Source organism: Corapipo altera, unplaced genomic scaffold, assembly GCF_003945725.1.
Source record: "Corapipo altera isolate COAL_440 unplaced genomic scaffold, ASM394572v1 202, whole genome shotgun sequence".
NCBI lineage: Eukaryota > Metazoa > Chordata > Aves > Passeriformes > Pipridae > Corapipo > Corapipo altera.
Genome location: NW_020884980.1, coordinates 1,052,672 through 1,080,525, shown reverse-complemented (window position 1 = coordinate 1,080,525; position 27,854 = coordinate 1,052,672). Strand labels below are relative to the sequence as shown.

Below are 27,854 nucleotides of genomic sequence, written 5' to 3'. Positions count from 1 at the left end.
CCCAGGTCCTGCCCTACCAAATGATTTCTACTTCTTTTGTGCTTCTCAGAACACTACCCACCTCATTTACTCAACCACAATGTCTATAACTTTAAAAAACCCCAGAACTAAATTCCCTGTGGAGTTCCTGATTCTGAGCTGCACTGAAGCTGAGCTGTGGGTATGTCACACCGGTCCAACAAGAGAATCACAGAAAGGGAGTAAAGAGTTTAGATGAAAACGAATTAAACCTGGGCAGCTGCCAAACTGGAGGCTTAATGATCCTCAAGCTGCTAAAAATCCAGGGAGTAGGTGAAAAGCTGTTAATTATTTGGCACTGCTGGGTATGCCTGTTTGGAGAGGTGCCACCTAAAAGCACTGATAAGGGTTTTGATAGGGTGAGCACACATGTTGTGCTACTGACACACCCCAGAAAGGCTGTCCTGGGCCTCCCAGCATCAACCACTGCTTTTGGAATAGTTATCCCCATCCCTGGAAGTGTTGAAGGTCAGGCTGGACAGGGCTTGGAGCAACCTGGGCTAGTGAAAGGTGTCCCTGCCCATGGCAGGGGTTGGAATGAGATAGGCTTTAATGTCTCCTCCAATCCAAACCATTCTGTGATGATCCATAGTGGGAGCAGGGGGAGAGCCCAGCTAAGCCAACCTGCAGAACTCAGCACATTCCTGCCAAACCACAAGTGCCAACACTTCTCCTCCTCCTTTCACCTCCTGACCTCCAGCTCTGGGCACCCAGTGCAGCTCCTCAGCCCCAGAGAGGAAATAAACTGTCTGGCACGGTCAGGCCTGGGTCAGCTTTGATGTTCTGGATGTTTATTGCTTGCTTGGTGACGCGGCACAGTGCAGCTGAGCGCTCATCCCGGCAGGACGAGCACACATCCCGGGATGGGACACACGGAGCAGAACGTTTCGGGCACAGGGGCCTCGCTGAGGTGGGGGTGAGCAGCCCACAGCCCAGCCCCTGGCCCAGCAGGACCCGGTGGGGACAGCGCTGGGATTGCCCTGGCTCCAGGGTGTGCTGGGTCGGGGCGGGCAGGGAGAAGCAGCGGGTGGCTCTGGATGACGGTGAGGATGCTCACGGCGGGCGTGGGAAGGGTCGGGCAGCACAGACTGGTTTGGACAAGCCCTGAGCGAGCACAGAGCCAGCTCCTGGTGCCTCACTGCGAGTGGACGAGTGCCCCGGCGCCCTGCCCAAAGCCAAAGCCCTTGGGACCAAAGTTCTTGGCGTAACAACCTGCAGAGGATGGAAGGGAGAGACAGGTAAGGCTGGCACATGAGCAGGTCCTCCTCCCGGAGCAGGTACTGCCTAAACAGGACAGGGTTTGTTATATTTGTTGGGCAAACAGGGAGGCCACAGGCCCAGCAGGAGATTCCCTGGCTCCATGGCCAGTCAGCACAGCCAGTCCCCATATGCAGCTCCCAGGGCCACAACCTCCCCAACTTCCATCCCATCCTGGGTCCCTGCACAGGGGTTTTCACCCCCTGCCACTGCCCTTCAGAGCCCAGGACAAGCCAGCAAAAAAGGTGGGACTCACCTTTACAGTAGATCTCCCCATCTTTGTCTGCCAGGGTGGTGGACTCCAGGCTTTTGCCACATTTGGCACAGCGGAAGCAGGACTTGTGCCAGGACTGTGGGACAGGAGCAGAGCCTGGTCAGACAACACCCAGGGACAGGGCAGCAGGCTTTGGCTACCAATGGGCTCACTTCTCTATTTCTGACCCGAAGTTGCTGGCAAAGAGCTCTCAATGGGATAAAAGCTTTTCTCTGGAAAGCTCTGACCTCCCAGCCCCAATGGGAAGATACAGAGAGGAAACACCAGGGTCACTGCTCCTGTGTTGATCTGGTTTTGGAGACCTCTTGCCCCCACTCACAGAAGTAATTTGTACAATAATTTGTACAATAATTTTTAAGGAGCAATCCCCCCCCTTTGGGAATTGTCCTCCTCAACCAGCATGATAATTCCCCCCCAGTTATCCAGCTGAGAGCCATGGCTGCTGGACGTTAGCCTGGGGGTGGCAGCAGGGTTGGGAAACCTGCCCCCACACAACCACAGCTCCAAGGAAGGCAGCAAACGGACAGGAAGAATGCAAAAAACAGACAGTGTTTAAAAATAACCCCCCACACACAGTTCCAGCAGTCCCCTGGAGATAAATTAGCTCACAGTCTTCGGGCAGGCCCTTGAGTAGCCAGAGCTGCTCACGGAGGAATTTAAATAAACACTCTGGAAAACATGAAACCTTTTTTGGAAAAAAATGTGAAATTAGGGGGCTGGAGGAGGAGGAGGTAGCAGATGGAGTCATCCAGCAAACATTAGCACATGAAATACATGCTCTGGAATCCTCTCTGGGTTTGCTTGAGTCTAATTGCTTCACCAACTTTGGTTCCCAATAAACACTGAGGCCAGAAGCTGACCAGGAAGCCCAGATCATTGTTTTAAGGGTAAGTTTGGCTTCTGACCCTGGACTGACCCTCAACACGTCCATCACAGGTCCCTGCACTGCCAGCTGGGCGATGATGATGCTGGGAGGCCCTTTCTGTGACCAGATGCCTCCTCTCCTTGCTCTGGGGACAGAGGACAAGCACAGAGGCCCCAGGAGGACAGAGCACAGCTAGATCACCCACCAGTGATGTGAAAAGGCCACAGCTCAGGATGCAAATTCATCACCTGATGAAGTGATGAATTTGACAAAGGAAGTACCAGAGCTGTTACAGTGTCCTTCACATCTGAGCCTGAGCTGACCCAGTCCACCACCAGAGCGGCCCAAGGGAGATGCCCCGAGCCCATGCCCACATCTCCAACCACCCTGCCTATGGGCAGCACTGACCACGAGAATTTACTCCCTGCCCTGAACTCAGGCTGCAGCATCCCAGCCTGGGGCAGAGGGTGGAGAAGGGTCACTGGATGATGCACTTCTTCAGTTAGTGGTGGCAGTGGCCATGGCCCACATCACTGCTCGTCCTCCCAACACATCTACAGCAGGGACATCCACAGTGACCTCTGCTGAGGAGGGCTCGGAATTTAATACTGAATTTATTTCTCTCCCATCTACAAGTCTGTGAGAGCACTGCAGCCTGGGGAACCTGGTGTCCAGACATGTCAAGATCTCCTTTTGGTGCCAGGCTTCCAGGTGAGTGTGGCCACCAGACCCCAAAGTCAGCCCTGGCCAGAGGCTCTGGCAGCCCAGCTGGCAGCAGCCTGTGGGTCAGGTCAAGACCCTCTCTGAAGGTCTCCCTGCCACACAGCAACTTGTGCCACATCCACTCCATCCCCCATCTTACCTTCCCAGCTCCAATCACTTTCTCAGCTGCATACACAGCTTGGCCACAGCGAGGGCACCCATCAGATCCTCCCACCTTCTGGGCCATCCTGGCTGCATTGGGGTTGGGGGGTCGGTGGGGCTGGCCCCTGTTGAAGGGAGGAAGCTCATGGTTAGGGATGCATAGGCAGGATGGAGAGGGAAGAGCTATGGGATCCCAAATCTCAGCCCAGTTTTGAAGGGCCTGGAGCTTTTATGCACAATGTGTTGAGCGCCATGGAAAGTTCAGCCTGAGGGCTGTGTGCTGGGAGGGGGTGGGCAGCGTGCTCAGGCAACTGGGACATGTCCTGTCAAGCCCCATCTCACCTGGCAAACAGGGTTCAGTGGATTTCCCCTGAGGGGCAGAAAGGCAGGGCAGCCCACAGCTCCAGCTGGATACTGCTGGGAGCTCAGCACGGGCTGCACAGCCAAGCAGCACAGCACAGACACGGGGAAGAAGGTGCCCACGACAGCCCCAGTTTCAAAAACAAGACTCAAACTCACTCTTCATATTTGATTCCCAGAGACTCGCCCTTGTCAGTGCTCAGGGTCCCTGCTCCCATCCCGTATCCATAGCCCTTGGGGCCATACTTCTTCCCATAGCAGGACTTGCAGTAGATCTCCTCTCCATGCACAGCAACAGTGGTGCTGTCCAAGTTCTTCTTACAGACCACTAGAAAAGAGAGGAGGGTGTGCCATCAGCCTGCTCATCCAGAGCTCACTAATTAGCTGGGCAAAACAAGTCCTCACAGGGATAGCACAGCTAAACTTTCAAGGAGCAAGGAAACCCTAGACAGGATCCAGGGAGTGAATGCAAACCACCAGAGATAAGGATCACAACAAGAACATCGTCTGGCTTTAAAAGGAAGCAACCACCAAAGCCAAGAGGTTGATACCAAGAGAGAGCTCTGTTAACCCTTTTGATGCTGGTCTCCTGAATTTTCCCTACAAATCACTGCAGGATTCCCAAGCCCAGGGATGGATGTCCTGGCCCCACAGCTCGTCCACTGCAAATACACAGCAAGAAGCACTCAGGGTAAAGAAATGTTAGCAAATGCATTTTTCCTGATGTTCAGAGGGACTAACAGCAGGCCTGTGGCCACCACCACACCCAAGGAACTGTAAGGGGCTTTGCACCTTGTGCACAGTCACCTCTCCAGACCCCGAGACGATGGAAGGGCTTGTGTAAGACGTCACCCCTGGACTGTGCCCTAGTTTGAGGGGGTGTGTAGGGTGGTCTCAGGGAATGAACACTAACTCAGCTGGGTGTTGGAGCCCTGGGGGTCAATGTGGGATGTCAGATAGGACAGGAGGAGAAAGCAGCCATGCTCAGGGTCCCTGCTAAGCCTATCCAGAGTTTCAGCTTGGTGCTGGGCTCAGGCCTTCTCCTGATTTTTAGAATCATAGAATCACAGAACAGTTTGGGTCAGAAGGGACCCAGAGTATCCAATTCCAAACCCCTGCCATGGGCAGGGACACCTTCCACTCTCTCAGGTTGCTCCAAGCTCTGTCCAACCTGGCCTTGAACACTTCCAGGGATGGAGCAGCCACAGCTTCTCTGGACAACCTGTGCCAGGGCCTCCCCACCCTCACAGGAACCAATTTCTCCCTTATATCTGATCTAAATCTCTCCTCTTTCAGTTCAAAACCATCCTTCCCTGGCCTATAACTATCTGCCTGTGTAAAAAGTCACTCTGCCTGTTTTTTACAAGCCCCCTTAAGGTACTGGAAGTACCAACTCCTGTCCCAGCTCTGATCACAGCTGCCACGTCAGCTTCCAAACCCTTCCTGTGTTGCTTCCAAACCCTCCCTGGAACACAGGAAGGAGCTGGGGGTGAGCAGCACCCAAACTAGAAGTGATCCTCAGTGTTTCCATGCCCCATGTGGGATCCCAACACCGGGGGCAGAGTCCACAGCCCTGGCAGCCAGCCCCAAACAGATCCGGTTGCAGCTGCCACACATCTTCCAGCTGCTTCCAGCAGCCTCTTGGCCAGCAGAACACCTTCTTTGCCTTAACCACTATCACAGGAATGCAAACACAGAGGAGCTCCGCCCTTGGAGCAGCACAAACCACAGCACTGAACACGGGGCTGCCCAGCCCTTCCTCGGCCCCATGACTAAATATGGTGCTTCTCTTCCAGGAGCTGTGCTGGGAGAGGGAGGTGGACAGGGAACCATCTCCTGCCATCTAAGGAGGATCTGGCTGGATCCTCTCCTGGCAATGAGCTCCCACCACAGCAGGAGCTGGATGGATCCAGCGTCCCTGCTGGGAAAGACCAGCCCTGGTTAACTGTTCCCACTGCTGCCAAGCTACTGGGCTGCTGTTGGGGTTTCTGCATTACCCTGGAGCTAAACTGTGTCCAGGCAGATCCTCAGGAGGGAAATTTGGGAACTTTCACTGGCACATTCAAAGAGCTTTGTTGTGAGCTTTGTCCCGGGGTGGAAGTGAATGATCTCAATGACATCTCAGTGGATCTGGAGCTCCAACCTAAGCTTTCACAGTTCCTCATCTGTACTTTGAGAGGGGCAGCAGAAAAATTCTTTCCCCAGCTCCTGGGTTTCTGCATTGCAGAAATTCCAGTGAGGTGCACTCATGGAGTTAAGGACCCTTTGTTTTTCTAAGAGCAGCTGAGTCGATCCACAAAACAATTAAACGAGCTGCCTCTGCTTTCCAAGGCCAAGCAGCTCATTACAGCACATTTCTGCTGTACTACCCCGTCAGCTGGATTGAGGCCAGGAGTCAATCACCAAGTCACTCCCTGAGCCCATCTCCAGCTCTAATGCACTGTGGTAGGTTTGGCTCCTTTTCGATGATTTTTTTTGGCAGCTTGGGTCAAAGTATCTGTTATTTTCCCCTAAAGCCAATGTTTTGAGTTCCCTGATGAGGCCCAAATGCAGCACTGGGGAACAGGCTGGGAATGCAGGAGCTCAGGAGCACCACCCAGAGCCTGTGGCACAGGGCTGGGAACAGTGGGCACCACGGTGGGCTGGCACGGGTGGGCTGGCACAGGAGCCATGGTCTGAGCTGGGGAGCCCCCAGCTGGGACAGGCAGAGCTGCTGGGCACATGTGGAGTGTGATTATGTACATCTGCAAAACACAGGGACAGGAGCCCTGAGCTCAGGACCACTCCCTGGGGACTTGCTTCTAGGAGCAGATATTGGATGACCTTTTTCCCTACTTTGGCCATGTAGGGAAACAAGCAATGCCTTTAGCCTCATTTCATGGCTCTTGGAGGCCTGCCCTGCTCTCTGGGTGCCAGCATCTCATGGCAGCAGCTTTCCCTGGCAAACCAGCTGTGAGCACAGGGGGTGAGAGTAACACTACCCACCCTCCTTATCTTCTTTCTGAAGAAACAGGACTTCCTTCTGCAGAACAGCTGCAATAAGGACTCAGCTGCCACTGCCTCCCTGCCAGGGAAAACCTCTCCATGACTCCCCTGCTCAGTCCTCCCAGCCAAAGCAAATTTCCAGCCTGGAAACTCCCACATCTGAGAGCTGCCAGCCAGCACTGGCCGCCCTCCACACTGTGCAGGGAGCAGAGACACAGCGACAGCCTCTCTCTCTCACATCTGGATTCAGCTGTGTGTGCTGCATCCCAGGCAGGATGGCCAAGAAGTAACCAGGAGCTGGGCCAGGTGGACACAGGATCATGGCAGGGATCAATCATCCCATGAGGGCACTGGTATTTCCCTGTGCAGTAGCTCTACTGAGACTGGTCCTAGAGTGGGCCTGTTTACAGATCCCAGCTCTGCCTGCTGCCCACAAGGAAAAGATCCTGTCTGTGCTCCCTGCTGTGACAGAATGTGAGAGTGGGACCAGGGTACTGGGACCAGCTGAGAAAACGTTACACCTGAGTGAGGATCTGCTGCAAGGGCAGCTCTGAAGATGCACTTCTGCTGTTCTGTGGCAGGTGAAATGTGCTGAGGAGCCATCAGTGGACACAGGCAACGTGTGTGCTCCTGCCCAGAGATTCACAGAATGGTTTGGGTTGGAAGGGATCTTAAAGTTCATCTACTTCCAACCCCTGCCATGGGCAGGGACACCTTCCACTAGAGCTGGTTGCTCCAAGCCCCATCTCATGTGAGCACAGGAGAATCACTAGTTCTGGTACATGATAGTCTTCAAGGGCAGGGGGCAGAAATCTGGTAACACAGGCTGAGGACAGTGCTCATCTTTCCATTCAAAGGTCCTGCAGCCCCTCTGGATGCAAATGCCCCAGGTTTATGGAGCTGCACTGTAACACTACTGGCCTTGGTATCCCCAAAGGGAGGGGAAGGGTGTCTGGGGGATTGCAGCAGGAAACCAGCAGTACTTGTAGGATCCCAAAGAGCACAGGAGGAAGGGAGCTCAGCACTGAGTCACCCACAGCCAGATCCTGTTCCTCTGCACTTTCCTGGAGGTGACACTTGGGTCCAAACATACAACAGAGACACCCTCAGCAACAGCAGATTTGCAGGCAGGCTGGAGGTGATGCTTTGACACTTCTCAGGAGGCTGTCCATCAGCAGGATAGGATCACATCTCCTTCCCATCATCTCCTGGGACACAGGTAAAGACCCCAAATCAGGTCCCAAGGCTCAACCACCTTTTTGGTGTGGCAAAGGCCACTTAGAAGACTAAAGCTAGCATCACATCCTGCCACCACTGTTGGGAGAGTCCCTGTCTCATGCTCTAATCTTTAACATCTGAAGACAGACTAGAGGACCCAGCCTGGCCTTTCCCTGGGGTAGGGACAGCCTAAATCTTTGCGTGGGTGCTGGCAGAGGTCAGCCCCGACAGCTTGGACAGCCTGTGGTGTCCTGGGACAATCAGCAGAAGGAACTTCCAAGTCTGGAGGGAAGGGGAGGCCCTGCCACATGGCTCCCACAGCATGTCTGTTTGCAGAGAAATCCTAAGGAGCACTTACCCAGCCCATAAACAGGATATGACAGGGCTCCCAGCCGGCAGAGAGCCAGGAAAGGGAGCAGTGGGGGGTGAGAGAAGGGGCTGGTACTCACTGCACAAGAAGCAGGACTTGTGGAAGCTGTTGCCTTCACATTGCACCTCCTCAGCAAAGTACACGGCCTTCTGGCAGACCCCACACTTCTTTCCTCCTCCCCAGTTTGGCATCCTGCAGGGAAAGCACAGGCAGGAATAGGGTCAGGGTGGGAGGTCAGGCAGGAGCAGGGATGGGGCAGTCAGAGCAGACACCCCCCAGCTGGAGCTCCAGCAGCTTTGCCACACTGACATGTGCAGAGATCCCTCACAGATGTTTGGGGTGTGCACAGCTCACGGTTCTGCAGAATTAGCAGAACTCAGGATGCCCACGGGACCCATCACTACAGCACCCAGCTGCCTCCCAGGGACCACTGGTCCTGCCAGCCAGGAGCAGCAGAAATTCTTTTGTCCTGGAAGCTGTGGGACCTCACAGCTCCTTTCAGTGCCAGGGAAAGGGAGGAAGTGGAACAATGATGGGACACAGCACTTACAGGGGTACTCACGGCCCCGACACCTCCTCAGATCCCAGCCCTGCTGTCACCCCTCAGCCATGGCCATGGGACTGAGCCTTGGTGCTGGAGAGTGAGAGCTGTCAGCCCCTCTGGAAACAGTGACAGCCTCTCCTCCCTGACCAATCTTCCATCTCAGCCACCACAAGGCAGGGGTACAGTCAGTGTTGCCCAGATAGGAGGGGCTGACCCCTGACACCACCAAACAGGGGGCTTGGACAGCTCAGCCTCCTCCAGGGCTGCAAGCACAGTCACAGAGGCTGGAAAATCAGAAATCAGGGACACAGCACAGGTGCAAAGACCTGAGCACCAGCCTCAGCTACCATCCAGCTCCTTGGCAGGATATAAATGCTTCTGTTTCTCTCTCCTCTTTCCTGAACTGTGTCTGATGAGACACAACCAAGAGGCCCCTTGAGCTGCAAATTTGCAGACAACCCCAAAAACCAGGAAGCTAAAGAGGATCTAACAGCAACCTGAGACTGCTACAAAGACAATAAAACACTTTTTGGTGGAGCCCAATGATGCACAAAAGGTCAAAGGGCACAAGCTGCAGCTTGGGAGGTTTTCAGGGGCCTCTCTCCATGTAATTACACCTCTGTAATTCTCCATCCTGTTCCCATGTGGGGACAAGCAGCAGAAGTCACCTTCCCACAGCCACGTGCTTCCTGACTCCTGAACAGCTAAAGCAGCAGGAAAATGTCCCCAAAACCAAACACCATTTTCCCAGTACACCATGTGCCAGCCCACCACGTGTGCAGGATCTCATCAGCTCCCTTGGCTCAACTGTGTGGTCATGAGGAAGGGGACTTGGGTCTGCTGGAGCACACTGGGAGCCTTCAAGCCCTCTTCCTGCAGCAGACCCAACCCCCTGGGTCACCTTGGGCAGCTGATGCTCCATCCCTGGGTCTCCAGTTACCCACCCAGAGGCTCTCCCAGCTGGGGAGGTGGGTGCCAAACACACCAGGACTGGGGGCTGTATAAATATCAGGCAGAGAGATGGGGGAGCACAAAGCTCCACAAACCCTCTGCTCAAAGGCACAGGGATACAGGAAAACTGAGCTCTTCACAGAATCTCCTGAGCTGGAAGGGATCTACAAGGATCACCCAGTCCAGCTCCTGTCCACAGGAAAACCCCAAAATTCCACCCTGTCCCTGAGAGCATTGTCCAAACACTCCCTGAGCTCTGGAAGCCTTGGGGCCATGACCACTGCCCCAGGGAGCCTGTTCAGTGCCCAGCCAGCCTCTGGGGGAAGAACCTTTTTCTGATCTCCAACCAAAACCTCCCTGACACATCTCCAGGTGTTCCCTCAGATCCTCTTCCCTGTGTAAGAGCATTTGTCAGGCGATAGAACAGGGAAATGGATCTCAGCCTGGTTTTTGGGGCAGGCAGGGTAGGGGTCAGGACCCTGCTCTAGCCCAGCCTCAGCTCCTGGATGCCCAGAGGGTCTCAGAGTGGGACAGACAGATGGAGCTGTGGAGGGGGAGTGCCACAGGCAAGGGCTGGAGAGCCTGTGCTGGCTCCAGAGATGCCAAGAGCTGTGTTTGGGGTGTGATAACAGCAGCCTGTAAGTCTCTTTTTCAAAGGCCCTGAAGACTGGGCTTCCCACTGTGCCAAATCCCTCCCTTCCATCCCGGTCCTTCCAGTCCCAGCCTTTGGATTGCCTTAAAAGGGCACAGATTGTTTCTCTCCAAAGCCTGTTTTTTTCGCCTGCACCAGGAAGAGGGCTTGACCTTGGAGGGCAGAAACATCCAGCAGCACCTCCCTGCCAGCCCCTGAACCCTGCACGATGTGGGAGCCCCCCAGCCCCTTTTGCCCCTGTGTCAGATCCCACCTCAGGAAGGCTACACCTCCTCTGGGTCCCCCATCCCTTTCCAAACATGACAGCTGACAGACCCTATCTCTAGGACTCCCCAGGCCTGATTTTGAGGGGAAGCCTCTTCCCAGCACTCCCTGCTCCACAGCCAGGGCATCCTCAAGCATACTCCATGGTTTGGAACCAGCTACTCCCCTTTGCCTCCATGACACATTTTTTCCCCCTTTACAGCAACAGCAGCAGTGAAGGAAAAGGTTTGTGCTGAACATCAGGGCTCATCTCCCCAAACCAAGACCTCAGTGCTGGGGACACCTTCCCCTGAGCTGCCTGTAAGTCTGCTGGAGGTGAAAAAGGTGCTGCTGGGAGAAGCTCATCTGCCACATGAGGAGTCCGAGCCCTTTTGCTGCTTATTCTCCTCCATCCACCATGGGAAGGCAGCAGGTGCCTCCACACAGTTTAAACAACACCCTGGGGATTTAGACAGATGACTCTCACCATGAAGAACAGATGAAGCCCTGGCAAAGCCACATCCCATTAAGACCTCCTGGCACACACCAGGATGGATTTTCTGAGGGGAGAGACCATGGAAATTAGTTTTCCCTGGGGATCCATGTGAGAGCTCACAGCTGGGCACAGAGAAAGCCCAAGAAAAGATTGAAGTTGCTGGGAATTCCCTCTTACTCCACAACACCCACACCACACTGAGAGCTTGGCAGGCCACACAGAGACCAAAAAGCAGTTTATGCTCCAGGTCAGTATCAACAGAAAAAAAGGAATTGGAGCACCCTGCTCATGGAGCCTGGGACCCATATCAGCCCTCTCAAAATCAAAGTCCTTACAACACCCATCCAGACAGACCCGTCATCCGAATTCCCTACATAATGACCACTTTAAGACACGTTGGAGTGTTTTCAATCCTTTCAGCATTTTTCTCAGAGTACATTGCATGTTTTTCCCAATTGCAGCACTTAGTGACCTCACTTGCACTTCTCCAAGTCACCAGGAGCCCCGTGCAGAATGAGGAACAGGAGGTCCTGCAGCCAACGGCCTCCCTGAGCACAGGCAAAAGAGACACACAGGGCTGTCAAAACCCAAGATTATTTTCCTTCCTCCTTCATCTCCACAGCCCATGGAGCACAACTCCTAACAAATACATCCAGAGCCCTACAGACACCATCCTCAGTGCCAAGGGAGGCTCAGCCCCAGAGCCACTCCATCCACTCACGGTAAGGGAAGGGGCCCCAAAAGCCCCTGGGGAGCACAGACACAGGGGAGGCTTGTGCAGAACCACACAAGGCTCACACTTGTTGGAGATCAACTCCAGTGTCTGATGGCTGATGTTGCTGCAGTTCAGCTCTCCACAACAAGGCCAAGTAGGACAGGGCTTGGAGCAACCTGGTCTAGTGGAAGGTTCCCGTGGCGGGGGAATGGAACTGGATAATCTCTGAGGTTTCCTTCCAACCCAAACCATTCTGTGTTTCTATGAAATGAGAGCTACAGACTCACCCATTTCAGGGTTGCAGCAGTTTGGGAGACAGTCTAAGCTACACTGAACAACCAGACATAAACCAGTATGGAACCAGTATGTCCTGGTGCCTTCCGATGTCCTCTGAACCTGGGCTGTAAGGGGAAGCAGTGAGCAGATGCAGCCAAGCCATCAGGCAGCAGGAATACAGTCATCCTCTCCTTAGAATGGGTTGAAAGACCAGTATTTGCTGGTCACTCACATCCAAGCTGAAAACCTCCATCCTGCCTCCCTGCACGCAGCTGCTTTGTAACTGCTGGAGCTGAAGGAGCACCCATCGCCATGTGGACACAGCTCCATGGTCACAGGAGCACCCAGAGCAGGGCAGGAGCATCCCTGCAGCCCCCTGGATGCCAACTCAACCCTTTGACCTTCTGCAATAGCTGGAAAACCTTTCCTAAGAATGTGCCCTACTAAAATCCTACAGTAATTAATTGCAGAGCAATCACTTTGTGCTTGGAGATCACTGAGGAACAGGACACTCACAGTGGCCCACGTAAAAGGGTTGGGTTTTTTTTCCAATGAGAGCATTAATGCAAGTGAATGACAGAAGAGTCAGTGCTGCACTAAATTCACTCTAAAGATGTTCATAGCAGCCCACACAGGATTATTACATGGCCTGGCAAAGGGACGAGTCAAAGGGGAGGAAGCCATAGCAGGAGCCCCAAACCCCAGGATCTGATTAGTGCCTTCCAGTTTAGAGAGCAGCTGGCATGGTCATGAAATGGGCAGAGATTTGCAGCAGGAGTCACCCAGACAGATGAGGCATGTGGACAGAGCAGAGGAACCAGCTCACAGGGATAAATGTAACAGTGACCTAAAGGGGACTCTGGGCTACCAACAGTGTAAATGAAGGTCATGTGTGACACAGTGATGTCGAACTGGTGAGCAAGAGAAGGGGGTCCTGAGGTTGGTGAGCTCAGGGACATGGCAAAACACTGGGCATCACCATGGGAAATCAGAGCACTGACCCAGGAGATGCAGCTGGATCAGATCAGGGGAGGAAGGAAGGAAGGTCTGAGGTCCAGAATGATGCTCACACACGGCTCATCTACTCTATAGCTCCCAAAGCAATCAGCCAGGGCTTCTGCTGCCAAGGCAGCCCCATGTTGGCTGTGCCAGGGCAGGGCCCATGCGAGGCCAGCGCTGCCCTGTGCCACCGGCCAGGCACGGCTCTCACAGCCTATGGAGCAACCACCGTCGCCCACGGACACACTGCTCCCAAGCTTGGGTTACAGAGGCTACTTGGAAGTTTCCTAACACAACTGGGTTCCTCAAGGAAAATCCCAGCTTTATCCAGAACAAAAGCCAAAGCGTTTTCAGGTGTGCTAAGAAAAGCTACTGACTCCTGAAGGGATCAAGATCCATAACCTGACCAAGCTCACTTAAGCTTTTGCAAAGCTCTTATTTGCCTCAGTCAGTCACATCCTTGTGCCTTTGTGCTGCCTCCCAGGAGCAGGGAGCCAAGCTCAGCCACTCCAAGGCAGCATTCAGACACCAACATCCTGGCTGGAGAGGCCCCAGTCCAGGAGACAGGAGAGATCCCAAGGCTGGAGAGACATTGCTCACTGAACTGCAGGGGCAGGGATGGCACCATGTTGCCTGTTCAGCACTGGCACTGAGCTCCTTGTTAGGGGGTGAATCCTCCCCAGAGCTGAGTGCTCACTCACAACACCACACCTTTCCAGCCTCACCACCAGAAGAATCATGGAATCTCCTGAGCTGGAAGGGATCCACAAGGATCACTCAGTCCAGCTCCTGTCCACAGGACAACCCCAAAATACCACAATGTGCCTGAGAGTGTTGTCCAAACACCCCTTGAGCTTTGGCAGCCTTGGGGCTGTGACCACTGCCCTGAGGAGTCTGTTCAGTGCCCAACCACCCTCTGGGGAAGAACCTTTTCCTAATATCCAGCCTAAACCTTCTGTGACACAGCTCCAGCTGTTCCCTCAGGTCCTCTCCCCCTTATAAGAGTATTTTGTCTGGCAATAGAACAGGGAAATGGATCTCAGCCTGGTCAGGTTATCAGAGCAGACAGGGCAGGCAGGGGTCAGGGCTGACACACTGGCCCTGCTCTGGCCTGGCCACAGCTCCTGGATGCCCGGAGGGTCTCAGCACAGGACAGACAGACAGTGCCATTCCCTTGGGTCCTGTCAGTGGTCACAGAGAGCAGAGATTGGAGCTGCCCCTCAGCTGCCCTTCAGGAGGAAGCTGCAGACCCCAGTGAGCTCTGACCTCAGGCCCCTCTTTTCAAGAATGAACAGACCAAATAACCACAGTTACTGCTTGTAAGGCTTCTCCTCTACCCGCTTCACCAGGCTCTAGAGCCAGGAGGAGCAACACCCGAAGTCAGTCTCCCACCTAATGCTATTTAGCACTGTCACCTTCTCACCCAGTCCAGCCCCCCTAGATCTGATACATCCGGTGCTTTTGCTCCAAGTGCTTTTGCCAAGTGCCCATTAACCCTCTCCGACGTACTGGTGGCTCTGAGATTTGGAAAGCAGCACCTGGAGCTGTGCTCAAGCGTGTGTGTGCCCAGCCGGGTCCCCAGCGATGCAAATCTCTGTGAAGTGACCTGAGTTCACCGCAGCAGCGAGGGCTGAGCTGCCTCAGCCTCCCTGGGAATGAGCTTTACTGAGACTGCAAAGTGCAGGGAGAGCAGACCCCAAGTTTTGGCGAGGGGACAGGGTGCAAGGACTCTGCTCACAGCCCAGCCCGAGACCACTGCCCTGAGATTTCCCTTTGCAAAGGGAAACACTGAGCGGAGGGTTCCGATGACCAGGAAGTCTGGCACCCAGGTGGGAAGTGACCACGCGTGGATCAAGGTCCACTCGCGGCCGGGTCAGCAAAGTTCACCCGATCTGATGCAACAGCTTTGGCTTCCGCATCCCACCATGTGCGCGGGTGTCCCGGCGTTCGTGCCTCAGGGGGTCCCACGGCCCTGAACCCACCCCAGGGGCACACGGCGGGGCTGTGTCGCTCTCCAGCCCCGCATCTCACCCCGAGGGGGTCCGCCGGGCTTGGGGGGTGGGAGGGGGCCGGCAGCGGGGATGGAGCAGCCCGTGGGGACGGAGAGAGGGATGGAAGGAGGGAGAGAGGGATGGAAGGAGGGAGGGAGGGATGGAGGCAGCGGCAGCCCCGGGGAGCGGGGGGGCAGCTCCGCTGCGCTCGGCGGGACCCGGTGGCCGCCCCCGCCCCGCACCCACCTGCGGCCGGGCCGGTTCGCTGTCGCTGTCCGTGCCGGTGCCGGTGCCGGTGTCGGGAGCGGGGCTGTGGCCGGCGGCCGCTCGGGGCTTTTGTTGGCGGCGGGGGAGGGCGGGTCGCGGGGCGGTGGCTCTCGGAGACGTCCGGGACTGATGTCACGGGACCCAGCGGAGGAGGGCACGGGCGGGCCGGACCGTCCATCGGCCCGGGGAACCCCCGCCACCGCCCCCGGGACCCTCCGCCACCGGCCCGGGACCCCTCTCCGCGGCAGGTCCCTAAAACCCTCAGGCCGGGTTGTTCCCAAGCGGATGTTGCCGTCGGTGGCACCCACCAGATGTTTAGGTCGGTGTTTTGTTGTGCTGGACGTTTTCCTCTAAATTTAAATAAGAGTTGCAAGATCGGAGAATGGACTGAGAGCAGCCCTGAAGGGGAAGGACTTGGGGGTGTTGGTGAATGCTCAACACGCCCCGGCCGTGTGTGCTGGGACCCAGAAACCCCCGTGCCCTGGGCTGATCCCACAGCGTGGGCAGCAGGGGAGGGGGGGGGAAATCTGCCCCCTGCAGAGCTGCCTCCAGCTCTGGGGTCCCAACAAAAGAAGGACGTGGAGCTGATGGAGCGAGTCCAGAGGAGGCCAAGGAGATGCTCCAAGGGCTGGAAGTGTTCCAGGCCAGGTTGGACGGGGCTTGGAGCAACCTGGTCTAGTAGAAGGTGTCCCTGCCCGTGGCAGGGGGTGGAATGAGATGGGCTTCAAAGGTCCCTTCCAACCCAAACCATTCTGGGATTATGACTCTCTCATGAGAAATTGTAGAGAGCAGGGGAGTGAGGAGCAACTCTGGCAATGACTCCCATGGGAACCCACAACAATGCGCTGTGGGGGCAGGCACATGGGGAGAAGAAGTAAGCACAGCACCAAACTGTGAGGGAAAGGCTGCAGGAGCACTGGGAAAACACTCCCAGCACAGCTGGATGACAGGTGTCTTCCTGAGAAGGGAGAGCTCTGAGAAGTGAAAAGGTCAAAGCACTGCGGGCACCGTGCAGCCTCTGCAGGAACAGAGACACTGCCCACACCTCCCTGCTGTCCATGGACCCTCTGTACCCCCACACACACAGCAGTGCCCTCCAAGCCCACACATTCCTAGAGCAGCCTACAGAAAGTGTGGCTGCAGGGCTGCAAAGCTGCTCTTTCCCTTTTTCCTGTGTGTTTCTATGCCAGGGCAACACAGGAGCCCAGGAAGGCCCAGGACCATGTGAAAAACAACCCCAAGGCTCCAGGTAATGCTATTTACACCATGAAAAGCTGAGGGTGGTCCATGTGTAGGCCCTGCAGCCTGACCCAGCACTGAATTGTCTGTCCAACCCTGGTTGTGGCTCCATGCTCAGACCTCCCATCAGGATTCCACATCCCAGTCTGAGTTTGGGTGTTCCCTTGTATGCTCATCCCTGCCTGATTTGCAGCTTGTTGGGGTACAAGTTCCCATTCTCCATGCCCTTGGGAAACATTCCCCTGGATCCGTCCCCCTCTGTCACTCCCCCTCTACCCATGGAGAAGGGCAAGGAGGGGAGTGGGACACCCTCCCCGATCCCAGAAAACTCCACACAGGGACAGGAACCTGGATAGAGAAAGGAACTTTCCATTCTTAGGCATTTTTGGTGTCCTGGAAGATCCAAAGAAGATTCAGTCCATTGATGTTCTGTTCCCTGGACCTGGAGACCAGCAAAAGGCAGCCACTTCAGGAGCAGTTCCACAGGTTGCTCCATGAGGGGAAGTCAGGAGAAGGGAAGAGATTTCGCTGGTGGATAAACTGCTTCCCACCCTGAGCTGCTGCCCTGGGAGCCCCTGAGGCTCATCTGTGCTTCATGAGGATCTTCCACCCCCTGGAGTAGGTGAGAATGGAGAGAAGCTGGATGCTCCAGTGCTCCTGATCACTTGTGCCCTTGGACAGGATTGTCAAGCCAGGCCAGGATGCAGTTGGCAAAGGCCCCTTTTTAATATCTCTTGCCTAGGCTGGCCTTTTTCTACTCGAAAAATGTAAGTAGCCATTAAAGAACAGATATCTGGCAGGAAGAGGCTGCTGCTGCTCTGTGGAGCTCACAGGACTCTTCGCACTCTCCTCTTCTGAGCCACCATGGCTAATCAAGGGAAGACAGTTCACTGGCAGGAGCTGAGGAGCCCAGACTGCTCCAGCTGCTGGGTGTGTGTTCCTGAAACTGGAAGGAAGGGAGGAGGACTGGGAGGGCAGCAGGGAGGTACTTCCTTTGGACCTGGAAAACTTGCCATTAGATTCAACAGTAATTTTGCCCTGAACTCTCGGTTAAGAAATTCCTGGCACAACTTGAGGCCATTTCCTCTTGTCCTGTTGCTTCTTACTTGGGAGAAGAGCCTGATCCCACCTGGCTGCAACCTCCTGTCAGAGAGCCAGAAGGTCCCCTCTAAGCCTCCTTTTCTCCAGGCTGAGCCCCCCCAGCTCCCTCAGCCGCTCCTGCTGCTCCAGACCCTTCCCCAGCTCCGTTCCCTTCCCGGCACTCGCAGTGTGGAGCTCCTGGAGCAGCAGGTCCGGCAGCTGCAGCTCCAGTCAGACACCAGTGGGTTCATGGAGGAGCTGCCAGAACCTGTACATTTCCAAGGAAGGACTAAGCAATAATCATCAGTAGGGCTGTAAGAGCTCTGGCACCCTGGCACAAGGAACTTTAAAAACAAAATAAAAAATCAAAATCACGGTGATGGGAAAGTTCCCTGAAAACAAAGTCATCCTCCTTGGAAAACCGCAGAAGGCAAGAAGGTTTCTCAGAACTTTAGGCAACTCTTCCACCACATCAATACAAGATGCGTGCACAGTCAGAGGCATTAGAGAAGAAATATTATGAGAACCTTTGCTCCTTTGGGCATTTAAAGGTGTATTTAAAGAAGCCCTGGGAAAAAATAGTTGTGGACAAATGCATGCGATAGAAGAAATTTAGTATTTCAGTTCCTGGTCTGCCCCGGTTCACCCGAGCCCGGCCGTGGCCCAGGAGGCGAGTGGGGTTGGAGCAGAGACCCCCCGGGACACGGGTCTCCCTCCGGCCCAATCCCCCCCCCGGCTGCTCCCTTCCAGCTCCACCTGCTGCAGCGGGGAAGCTTTGGGATGAGATGTTTGCATTGGCTTCGTTGCGCCTTCCCCGAGCCCCCTCTCGTGGCTGTGCGTCCGTCCCGTCCCGCTGAGCGCCCTGCGGTGCTGGCTCTGCTGGGGGGTGCTGAGCACCACTCCCGGCACACAGAGGACTTCTGGTCTGGCATCGTAAAGGTCAGACAGTGAATACTGTGACCAGGAACAGGAACAGAGGGTCCCTGCCTTCAGCCAGGAGGAGGAAAAGGATAACCAGGCATACAGGACTATGTGGATTCGATGGCCTGGCGTATAGGATCCAGAGAGGTGTAAAGTAGATCCTGGTGAACAGTGCACACTGATGCCATCGAGGCAGAGGAGTGCAGAACCCATCTGGATCCCTGGAATGACTGGGGGATGTCAGGAGTTGTCTGTATTAGAGGCTGAGGTGAGTTTAACAGGGAACAAGTGGGAAAAGCACCTCACTGTGTCTGGCCCAGAAGCCCTGTGTATCCTTGGCACTGACTGCCTCAGGAGAGGGCGCTTCAAGGATCCAAAGGAGCATCGATGGGCTTTTGGTGTAGCTACTGTGAATACAGAGAAGATCAAAAAATTATCTACCCTGCCTGGCCTATCAGAAGATCCCTTCATCGTGGGATTGCTGCAAGTTGAAGACCAGCAAGTGCCAATTGCCACCAGAACAGTGCAGCGACAGCAATATCACACCAGCTGAGATCCATGGCTCCCATCCATGAGCTGGAGAGTAAGGGAGTGACCAGAAGGACCCTTTAACAGCCCCATATGATTTTTTTAGTAATAAATTCAGTTAATATCCCCAATTCAAGTCTGTTTTGGCCATGATGGTATATGGTGAGGAATCTCTCCCTTTCGTTATTTCAACCCATGAACCCTTTCTTATATTTTCTCTCCCCTGTCCGTTTCTGGAGGGCAGAGCAGCTTTGGTGGGTGCCAGGGTCAACCCACTACACATTTCCAGTCCTGCGGAGTCCTCAGCCTCTTTGGACAACTTGTGCCAGGGCCTTACCACCCTTAGAGTAAAGAATTTCTTCCTAATACGTGATTTAAACCTGCCCTCCCTCAGCTTAAGGCCATTGCCCCTTGTCCTGGGCAAAAGTCTGTCCAGCCTTCCTGTACTAGAAGGCTGCTGGAACATCTCCTCTCAGCTCTAGAAGTTCTCAAGTTTCAGAAGTCGGTTGGTCAAGACATTCTAGAGTGTAGAACCTTTGAGAACCCTGAGGGCAGGAGCTGAGGGCAGGTGACATCACAGAGGTTGCAGACAACGGAACCCTGTGGAAGCTTCAGGGCCAGAGCGACAGGAGGCAAGCGCAGCGTGAGCTTCCCTCTGGCTTCCCTCTTGCTCCGTGTTTGGATTTTGACATTCTGTGGAAGTCACCCAGTGTCTTTCAGCGTCAGAAGAGGAACATCTGCAAGAAATGCCTGCAAGGAGGCGTTTGATCGACCTTCCTCCCTGTGAGACTGACAGGCTTGGAGACATCGCCGATCTAGTCACCTCTGCCCTCTCCTCATGCAGCCTCAGAGAGAAGCTGGCACTGGCCATGAAGAGGAAAGGCTTTATTCCAAAACTATTAGAGCTTTTCCAAGACTGCGAGCGGTCAGAGGCCACCGAAGCCTTACACCAGTTACATGGAATTATGAGAGGGATTTTGAACCTCGGTAAATCAAGTCTGTTTGAAGTGATGTTCTCCCAGGAGTGTATTATGGATGTCCTCGGATGCCTGGAGTATGATCCTTCGCTGGCTCAGCCCAAACACCACAGGCAGTTTGCGACTAAAAGAGCCCAGCTTAAGAAGATTGTTCCCATCAGAGACTCCAAAATCCAGAAAAAATTCCACCAGATGTACCAGGCACAGTATATTCGGGCTAACTTCTTGCCAAATCCTGATTTTGGAGAGAATTATCTTCCTATCCTCTCTTCCTTCATTCGCCGCAAGAAAGAGGAGATATTCAGAGTGTTGGAGGTAAGTGGGTTTGATCTGGTCTAAAAGGGTTGGGGCCTGGAGCTGTAATTTCCAATGGATCACAGTTAATCCCACGTCCTTTCATTTGCACAGTGTTGGGAATGTTTCCCCTTCTTTCTCATATCTTTGATTCTGTATTTTAGATATACAGGTGAATATCTAAATATTTTTTAATGGATTGTAAAGGGTTTAAAGTTCTTCTCTTTGATTCCTAAGCAGCATCCTCCTTTTGAGCTGGTTTGTACAGGTGTGTAGGGAACGAGCAACTTTTCGTATTCTGGATCAGGGAAATTTGTGATGTGTGTGTAACAAATTCCGAACCTGTGATTCCAAAGAGCCTGCTCAAAGAGAATGCCACAGCTGCCTTCCATGGGAAGGAATAAAAAAAAGCCAATAATAGTCCAGAGGTGCAAAGCAGAGTGTCTGTAAGTCAGGGAGCTGGGTTGATTGCAAGGAAGGTTAACAGGGAAACTGGGAGCTTGTGAATCTGGTCACCCTGGCCCAGTGGACTGAAAAGATGCTTTGCAGGGCTGCAGATCCCAAAGAGGGAGAGGGATCCCGGTGGGATGTTCCCAGTGGAGTGTGAGCAGCAGGTGCAGCACGGGAGAAGTTGTGTCTTGGTTGGCTCTTTGTAGTTGCAGGTTTAGCTCAGCTTAACCTGTGGCTCTGGTCTCCTGGACCTGCTTCTGCTACATGGAGGGAATGCTGAAACAATGACCTGGAAAATGATCCTGCTGGATGTGTACTCTGGCATTTGCCTTTTTGGGGATAAAATGAATAGAGGTGTGGAGAGCTGGACTTTGGGCAATGTGGGATCCTATAAAGAAGGAAGTTTAGCCTTTCCAGAGGCACTGTGTGAGTTGTGTTCCTTTTGTGTGTTATGCAGAAAGACGAGGAATTTTTGTCTGATGTCTTTGTCCAATTAACAAATGAAGCTACGGCTGAGGACGAACGATTGGAATTGGTAAGTCTGTGCTCTCAGTGGTTTCTCGAATGCTTGAAAATTAGAGAGATGAAGTAGGAAAAGTGAAATTGTTCCATGAGTTCTTTGAGGTCTCCTGCAGCCACTGAAGTATTTCTGGAACCCTGGAACCACTTCCAGGGGAGCTCAGTCTTCATTTAAGTACTCACTAGAAAAATCTTTTTGGCAACATAAGCTCTGATTTATTTGTGGTAAATAATGATTTTATTGTGCAGAAAGGACTAGCACTGAGCTGACATCCTTGACTCCAAGCTCTCCTTTCCTCCCAGTACCCTTCAGCATCCCAGATCACTGACTTCCAGTCATATCAGCATTGCTTTGTTCACTGTGCTTTATTGATTCAGAAAGATCTTCAAAGTCCTGTGACTGAGGATTGTTCTTATATATATATATATTCCAAACTGTATTTATCCTTGAACACATTTAGCTGCTTAAATTCCCTGTTCAAAGCTCACTTTCAGCAAGGAAGGCTTTTTTCCTTCAGGCCTGGCTGGAGAATCAATCCTTCCTAAGCCAGGGTGATAAAAAAGCTACAAGGTGACTCTCTTTCCGAGCTCAAGCCCAGCATCTTCATTTATTCTTTCTCTGTGTGTTTACTTTGTTTTGCTTTCCTTTTTTGATGTTGGTAAATGTTGGAGGAGACAGAACTAAAACAATACCATTTTCTGGGAAGTCCATCCCAACCAGGACTCAAACTCTGCTACAAATTGGAACCGTTTCCTCCTTTTCAGAGAGTTTTCTGACTCAAATACTCCTGAAATTATTTTTTCCTATGCAACAGGTTAACTTTCTCAAGGACCTCTGTGACTTTTCCCTCATATTCTATCAGAGGAGAGAGAAATTTCTACAAAGATCAGCCAAGTTGGGAATTCTTCCAACTCTTGAAATTCTAATAGTAAGTGAAAACGTCAAGCTGATTTTAATCAAACTAGAAAATCCCATGGCCACTGAAGCAGGTTTTCAGTCTGCTGAGCACTTCTGTGTCACTTTGCTGGGACAGCTTGGGTCTGCTGAGGGTGGAAGTTGGTTGGAACGTTCAGAACCCAAAAGCTGCCCACAGCTCTCTGAAGGCCATGACTTGAGTGCTTTGGTGATTTTTACTGTTGCCATTGAGGTTGTTGTTGGAGCAGGGCCAAAGAAGGATTTTTAGATAATCTTGAACTATCAGCTGGTTCCTACCCAAAAGATCATGGAATCCTGTTGTTAGCAGATTAATATGTGCTAATCAGCTGTGGAAAAACATAATTTTTTAACTCCTTTGGCTGAAGCAGCTGTTGCTGTCTGGCCATTGCAATCCATGTGTCAGTGCTGCTGTTCCTCAAAACCACAAAATTCCAGGGGGTTTCTATCCTGGAGTAACAACCTGTGAACTGACTAAGGGACAGGGACTGCTGGGAAAACACTGAAGTGCTGTAGATGTTCAAGGATCAGACAAGGCTTAATCTTACTATTCTTTGTGAGGGCCAGACCAGTCCAAATGTGGCCTGGGGCATTGCTGTGTTGGGCTCAGAAGTCGTGCTGCTCTCAGAGAAAATCACAGCCCTTAAGGAAAGTTATTCTTTCTTGTTGCCTGGAAATGAGCACAGAAACTTTTGGACCAATTGATTTGTACAGTTGGTCCTTGGGTACAATATGAATAAATTTGTGGAGAACATGTACAGAAGATCAGTGTCTCAGATACTGGAGCCAGTGGCACAATGGGAATGTTTCCTGCCTAAATTAGGACCATTAGGTTCACAGAAAGCCTTGTGTCCTTTCTAAAGGAGGGAAAGAGTGGGGAAAAGATGTTGTTGGTTTACTGTTGTTTTTCTGCAATATAGTTACATATACATGTTTCTCATAGAAACTTTGTAATGAAACGTTCCCAAACCTTTTAACCCCCTTTTCTTTGCAGCTTTACCTGATAATAAATCCCAAATTTGATTTGCCCTGGCAAATTAATTTCTTTTTTGTTAGGGAATGGATGATCTGCAAGTTAGAGCTGCTGCCACAGACATCTTGTCTGATCTAATGGACTTTTGTCCATTCATGGTCCAAGAATTTGTAATGAAAGAGGCCCAGCAGAGTGACCCTGTAAGTAAAAGTGGTTTGGACTTTGTTGAATATACCAGTCTTAGGGCAAACAGGAAACAAACCAGCCAAACAAAATCTCCATTTTTCTATTTCATTGTAATTTTTATTAAAACAAACAAACAAACACAATAAAAACAAGGGAACTCATTCCACTTTAGTATCTAATTATTCTTTGTTTGGGTTTTTTTGCAGGATACTGACCTGATCAGTGTAGTCATTGAGCAGCTGATCTGCCATTCTGATCCTGAGTCTGGAGGAGCTGAGCAGCTGATGGATGTGCTGTGCACTCTGATCGATCCAGGGAATCTGCTGCGTGCAGCTGAGGTAAGAAAATACAAAGGGCTGAGGACACACCACTGTCTCAGCAAAGTTAAACCCCTGAGATTCTCTATTGCTGATTTTGGGGGCAGAGGATAAAAAAAGTTTTCATTTCTGGGTGATTTCTTGGGTGTTGTGTGTGGTCTGATACTGAATTTAAAGAAACTATAAAACAAGCTGAAGTTCCCACTCCCTTTGCTCAGGAAAGGGGGGGTGGGGCACAGGGTTGGGATTTGTTAAGCCAAGCAGCGCTGGGTTTCAGTGACACAGCCCTGTCTGGGCAGAGCTCCTGCTGGCTGGAGGAGAAATCTAGAAAGAGAAATCCAGGAGAGTCCCTGAGAAACCCAATCCATGTTTTAATCCATTGGAATGTGCAGGAATAGCTATGAAAAGGTTTGCAGGTTGTCATGACATAATTCCTGCACTTAAAAATGGTTTAAGGACACTTTGTCAAGCACTTGGAGCCACTGATGGGTTTCCAGGACATATTTGCACCCATGGTGGGGACCCTCCTGGTGACAGTGAGGTTGGCTGGATGTCTCTCAGATTTTCCCCAAAGAAAGAAGTGGATCTTTGTTGAGTGCAGGCAATGCTGCAGGCCCAGCCAGAGAGATCCAGGCAGAGCTGAAGGAGCCAAGAGAATTCTTTGTAGGCTGTTTCTGCTGTTACTGTCCTTTCTTATTTAAAAGGTGTGTGTGAAGGCCAGTGTTTAAGGAAATGATTCTCTGTCTTAGGCTCCACAAGTATTCGAATTTCTCAATTTCTTCTACACCTGCTGTATTCCTGTTCTGACTGCTCCAATTTCGGCCAATGCAACAGAAGGTACATGTGAAATAGGTAATGAGAAGTTTTATTTTTCCCCCCCTTTTAGGCTTTTAATGTTTATCAGTGACTGACAGTGCTGGTCCCAGCAATCAGCTTGTGAGGGCAGCTGGAAATACAGCTGGGGAAAGCTGCTGCTCCCCCGGGGACAGGAGTTCTTGTGGGCAGCAGTTTTCAGCCCTTTCTTGCAGCTCTGAATGTTGACAGAGCTTGATGCTGTTCTTTGGAAAAGATGCACCTCCTTGATGTGTGATGTTAATGGTGTACCAGTTTGACTTATATAATTTTAAAGAATATTTGCTGTAAGGGCAAAAAAGCCGCAGTTGTGTTTTGTTCTGACCCAACATTCCGCTTCCTGAAGCAAAAGTCCACTAAAAACATGTCAGGAACTATAAAAGGAACTGACCTTGGTGTGCATTACAATACATTATTTGGTTTGTTTGCTTAATTGAAGGCATTAATTTTTCTTGTAGATAACTATCAAGTGGCAAAACGGCTTGCCTTAATTTTGAAGCTCCTCACTTTTTGTGTGGAATGGCATAAGGAGCACATGAGGCATTACATTATCAGCAGGGATTTGCTAAGAAGAGTCGTGGTCTTGATGAATTCCAAACACACATTTCTGGCCTTGAGTGAGTATAAAACTGTGGTGATTTCCTTCTTCGAGGCTTCATGTGCCCTGTGTTGAGGGTGTTCCAGTGTCGGTGGACACGTGAACTCAGAATTCATGGGAATGAATTTCTGGACTTGAGCCCGGGCATGCTATTAAATGCTTGAATTTCTCTCTTCATACAGATGCTTTTCAGTTTATAAAGAAGATAATTGGCCTGAGAGATGAGCTCTATAACTGTTACATCGCCCAGGGAAATCTCCTTGAACCATTTTTATATGCTGTGTTGGAAAATGGAGCTGTGTATCATCTGCTCACCTCGTCTGTGATCGAGCTGTTGGAACTCATCAAACTGGTGAGTTCAGCAGCAGCTTCAGCTCTGACATGTCTGGGGCCTCTCAGGGCAAAAGGCAAAATGCAGCTCTCCCAGATTGCACCATCCTGGTTTAATGGCAGTGTCACAAATAGCATTGGGACACTGCTGAGTTTGTTGTCCATTTCCATGCAAAGCTTCATAATTATTTCTAGATTTCAGCTTTTCTATTAAGGGTAAATCCAGTTGCTTCACAACTTTTCTTTACAATAGTGTTTTGGCTCTGGCCAAGGAATCAGTTCCTTTCCAAATTAAACGCAAAGGTTTCTGAACTTCTGCCTGTGACCATTTGAGGCTGAAACCCCAGTTTGTTCTTCTGCAGGGAGATGGCAACTCCCTTATTGGACATCTAGTGGAGAACTTCTGTCAGGCACTTGGAACTATCGACTATGTTCAGACTTTTGGACTGAATCCCAGACATGAGAAGGAAAAGCACCAACAAGAGCAGACAGTGAACAGGTAGGCCTCAGTTCGTGTGTCCTGAGCCTGCCAGGGACTGCCATTCTGCAGGGCTGGTCCTTGATTTTTAATTTCCCAGAGGGCAGCAGGAGCAGGTGGCTGGGACTGGGGTTGGGTTTCATTCTTGATGAAAACTTCTTGCTCTGTCCCCTGAGTTAGGATTCAGTCTGCCTCAGTGTCAGATGGGGTGCTAGTGAGTCTTATGGTGAGGGCAGAACTGGGGGTGGAGTTGGATTGCCTTCTCAAATGTGCCCCATTCCCTCCAAAGCTACGCAAGGCATTTCTGATCCTGGCTGAGTCTGAAACAGCAGCAAAGCTGGAATCACTTGTCCTGTCTCTCTTACAGTGTCCCATGCTGTGGCTCCTCTTCAAAGGCGGCGACCCCGAGGCCAGCGGTGGCGGCCCCCAAGGTGGGAGAACTGGTGTGAGGTGCTGCCCTGGCGTGGGACAGCGGGGCTGCCTCGCGGGGCTGTACGGGGTGTGACAGGCAGGGGGCTGAGGGAGGCAGGAACTCACCCCGAGACCTGCTTAGGGAAACCCCGGCTGCTGTGGGGGAAGGGTTAAGGAAAGACTGCGTGGGGCCGGAGTCTGTTGGTGATCTGGTGGCACAGTCTGATCTCGCATCTTCTGCGTCATTTAACTGGTGCCACCCCTTGGCTTTGTCCCTGCCCAGGTGCTGCTGTGTGTGAGGTACAGATGGGATTAGGATTTTGGGGAACTGTGTCAGTGCCCACCAGCTGGGGAATTACTAAGTGTTTTTAAGCAGACAAAGGCAGTCAGTGACACCTCTGTAGTGCCTGACACAGTCGTGCACTATTGGAATCTCCAGCCCCTGAGCTCCTGAGCAGCTCCAGAGAAGTGTGGCAGGAATTTGATTGCCCACCCCTAAGGCTGAGCAGCCAAAGGGATCTCAGGGGGCACGTCAGAGTTTGTGCCTGCCCAGCTGGGAGCTTCCAAAGGGATTTTGAAACAACTGTGAGGCCACAGCCAGAGGAGCAAGGAACCTCCAGTACCTTTTGCAACTTGAGGTTCAAAACCACTCTCCAGACCAAGGGTCTTGGAATGCTGAAGGATCTCCCAGATCCCAGGATCTCCTGCTGCTGCTGGCTTGGGTGTCCCGACAGGTTGGCTGGGGGGGTGTGTACTAAAATTGCACATTGGTGGGTATTTTTTCAAAGTGAGGATTTCCTTTTTCTGATTGGCAGAGACGTCTACGGGAGGATTGTACTGATGATGAAGATCAGTCTAACACAGCTAAAAGGAAAAGACCACGTAAGCGTTGATGAAGAAAACACAAAGTTTGGAAGACGAATCAGTTCTTCAAGTGTTGAGTGTTAAATTTTTGGAGTTAGTTTTAACTGTAGCTATTGTTTCATAGAAGATAGGCTGCTATAGGCTTTGTTACTTAAGTAGAGTTTGTTACGTAAAAGATAAGAAGTTTGGTTTGTATTCAAGTTCCCATTGTTCTGGTTTTAGATTGTTTGTGAATACGTTTGAATATTCACAATGTTGAGTTGTAGAATTTAGGATTTAAAATTTTTCTCTGTGATTTCATAATATGTTTATTGATAAATGTTATTTTGAGAAAAAGTTCCCATTGTTCTATTTTTAGACTGTTTATAAATACGTTTAAATATTCACAATGTTGAGTTGTAGAATTTAGGATTTCAAATTTTCCTCTGTGATTTTATAATACGTTTATTGATAAATGTTATTTTGAGAAAAAGTTCTCATTGTTCTGGTTTTAGACTGTTTCTAAATACATTTAAATATTCACAATGTTGAGTTGTAAAATTTAGGATTTAAAATTTT

At 51.8% G+C, this 27,854-nt stretch overlaps 2 protein-coding genes across 2 annotated transcripts; one reads left to right on the top strand and one right to left on the bottom strand.

The window, feature by feature from the left end:
- Window positions 1-787: 787 nt before the first annotated feature.
- On the bottom strand, window positions 788-15,430 carry CSRP1 (cysteine and glycine rich protein 1). Its single transcript, XM_027665717.1, has 6 exons — window positions 15,325-15,430; window positions 8,291-8,403; window positions 3,798-3,966; window positions 3,277-3,403; window positions 1,532-1,625; window positions 788-1,230 (listed from the first exon to the last, which is right to left on the bottom strand). The coding sequence occupies exons 2-6, from the start codon at window positions 8,400-8,402 to the stop codon at window positions 1,154-1,156; spliced, it is 579 nt and encodes a 192-aa protein (XP_027521518.1). The 5' UTR covers window position 8,403; window positions 15,325-15,430; the 3' UTR covers window positions 788-1,153.
- A 4,310-nt stretch (window positions 15,431-19,740) lies between these two features.
- Window positions 19,741-27,626, top strand: LOC113957863 (serine/threonine-protein phosphatase 4 regulatory subunit 3B-like). The gene is made up of 11 exons (XM_027665696.1): window positions 19,741-20,405; window positions 21,292-21,369; window positions 22,169-22,282; window positions 23,344-23,460; window positions 23,653-23,784; window positions 24,513-24,615; window positions 25,074-25,232; window positions 25,396-25,565; window positions 25,906-26,042; window positions 26,389-26,452; window positions 27,248-27,626. The coding sequence occupies exons 1-11, from the start codon at window positions 19,860-19,862 to the stop codon at window positions 27,323-27,325; spliced, it is 1,698 nt and encodes a 565-aa protein (XP_027521497.1). The 5' UTR covers window positions 19,741-19,859; the 3' UTR covers window positions 27,326-27,626.
- The last annotated feature ends 228 nt before the right edge of the window (window positions 27,627-27,854 follow it).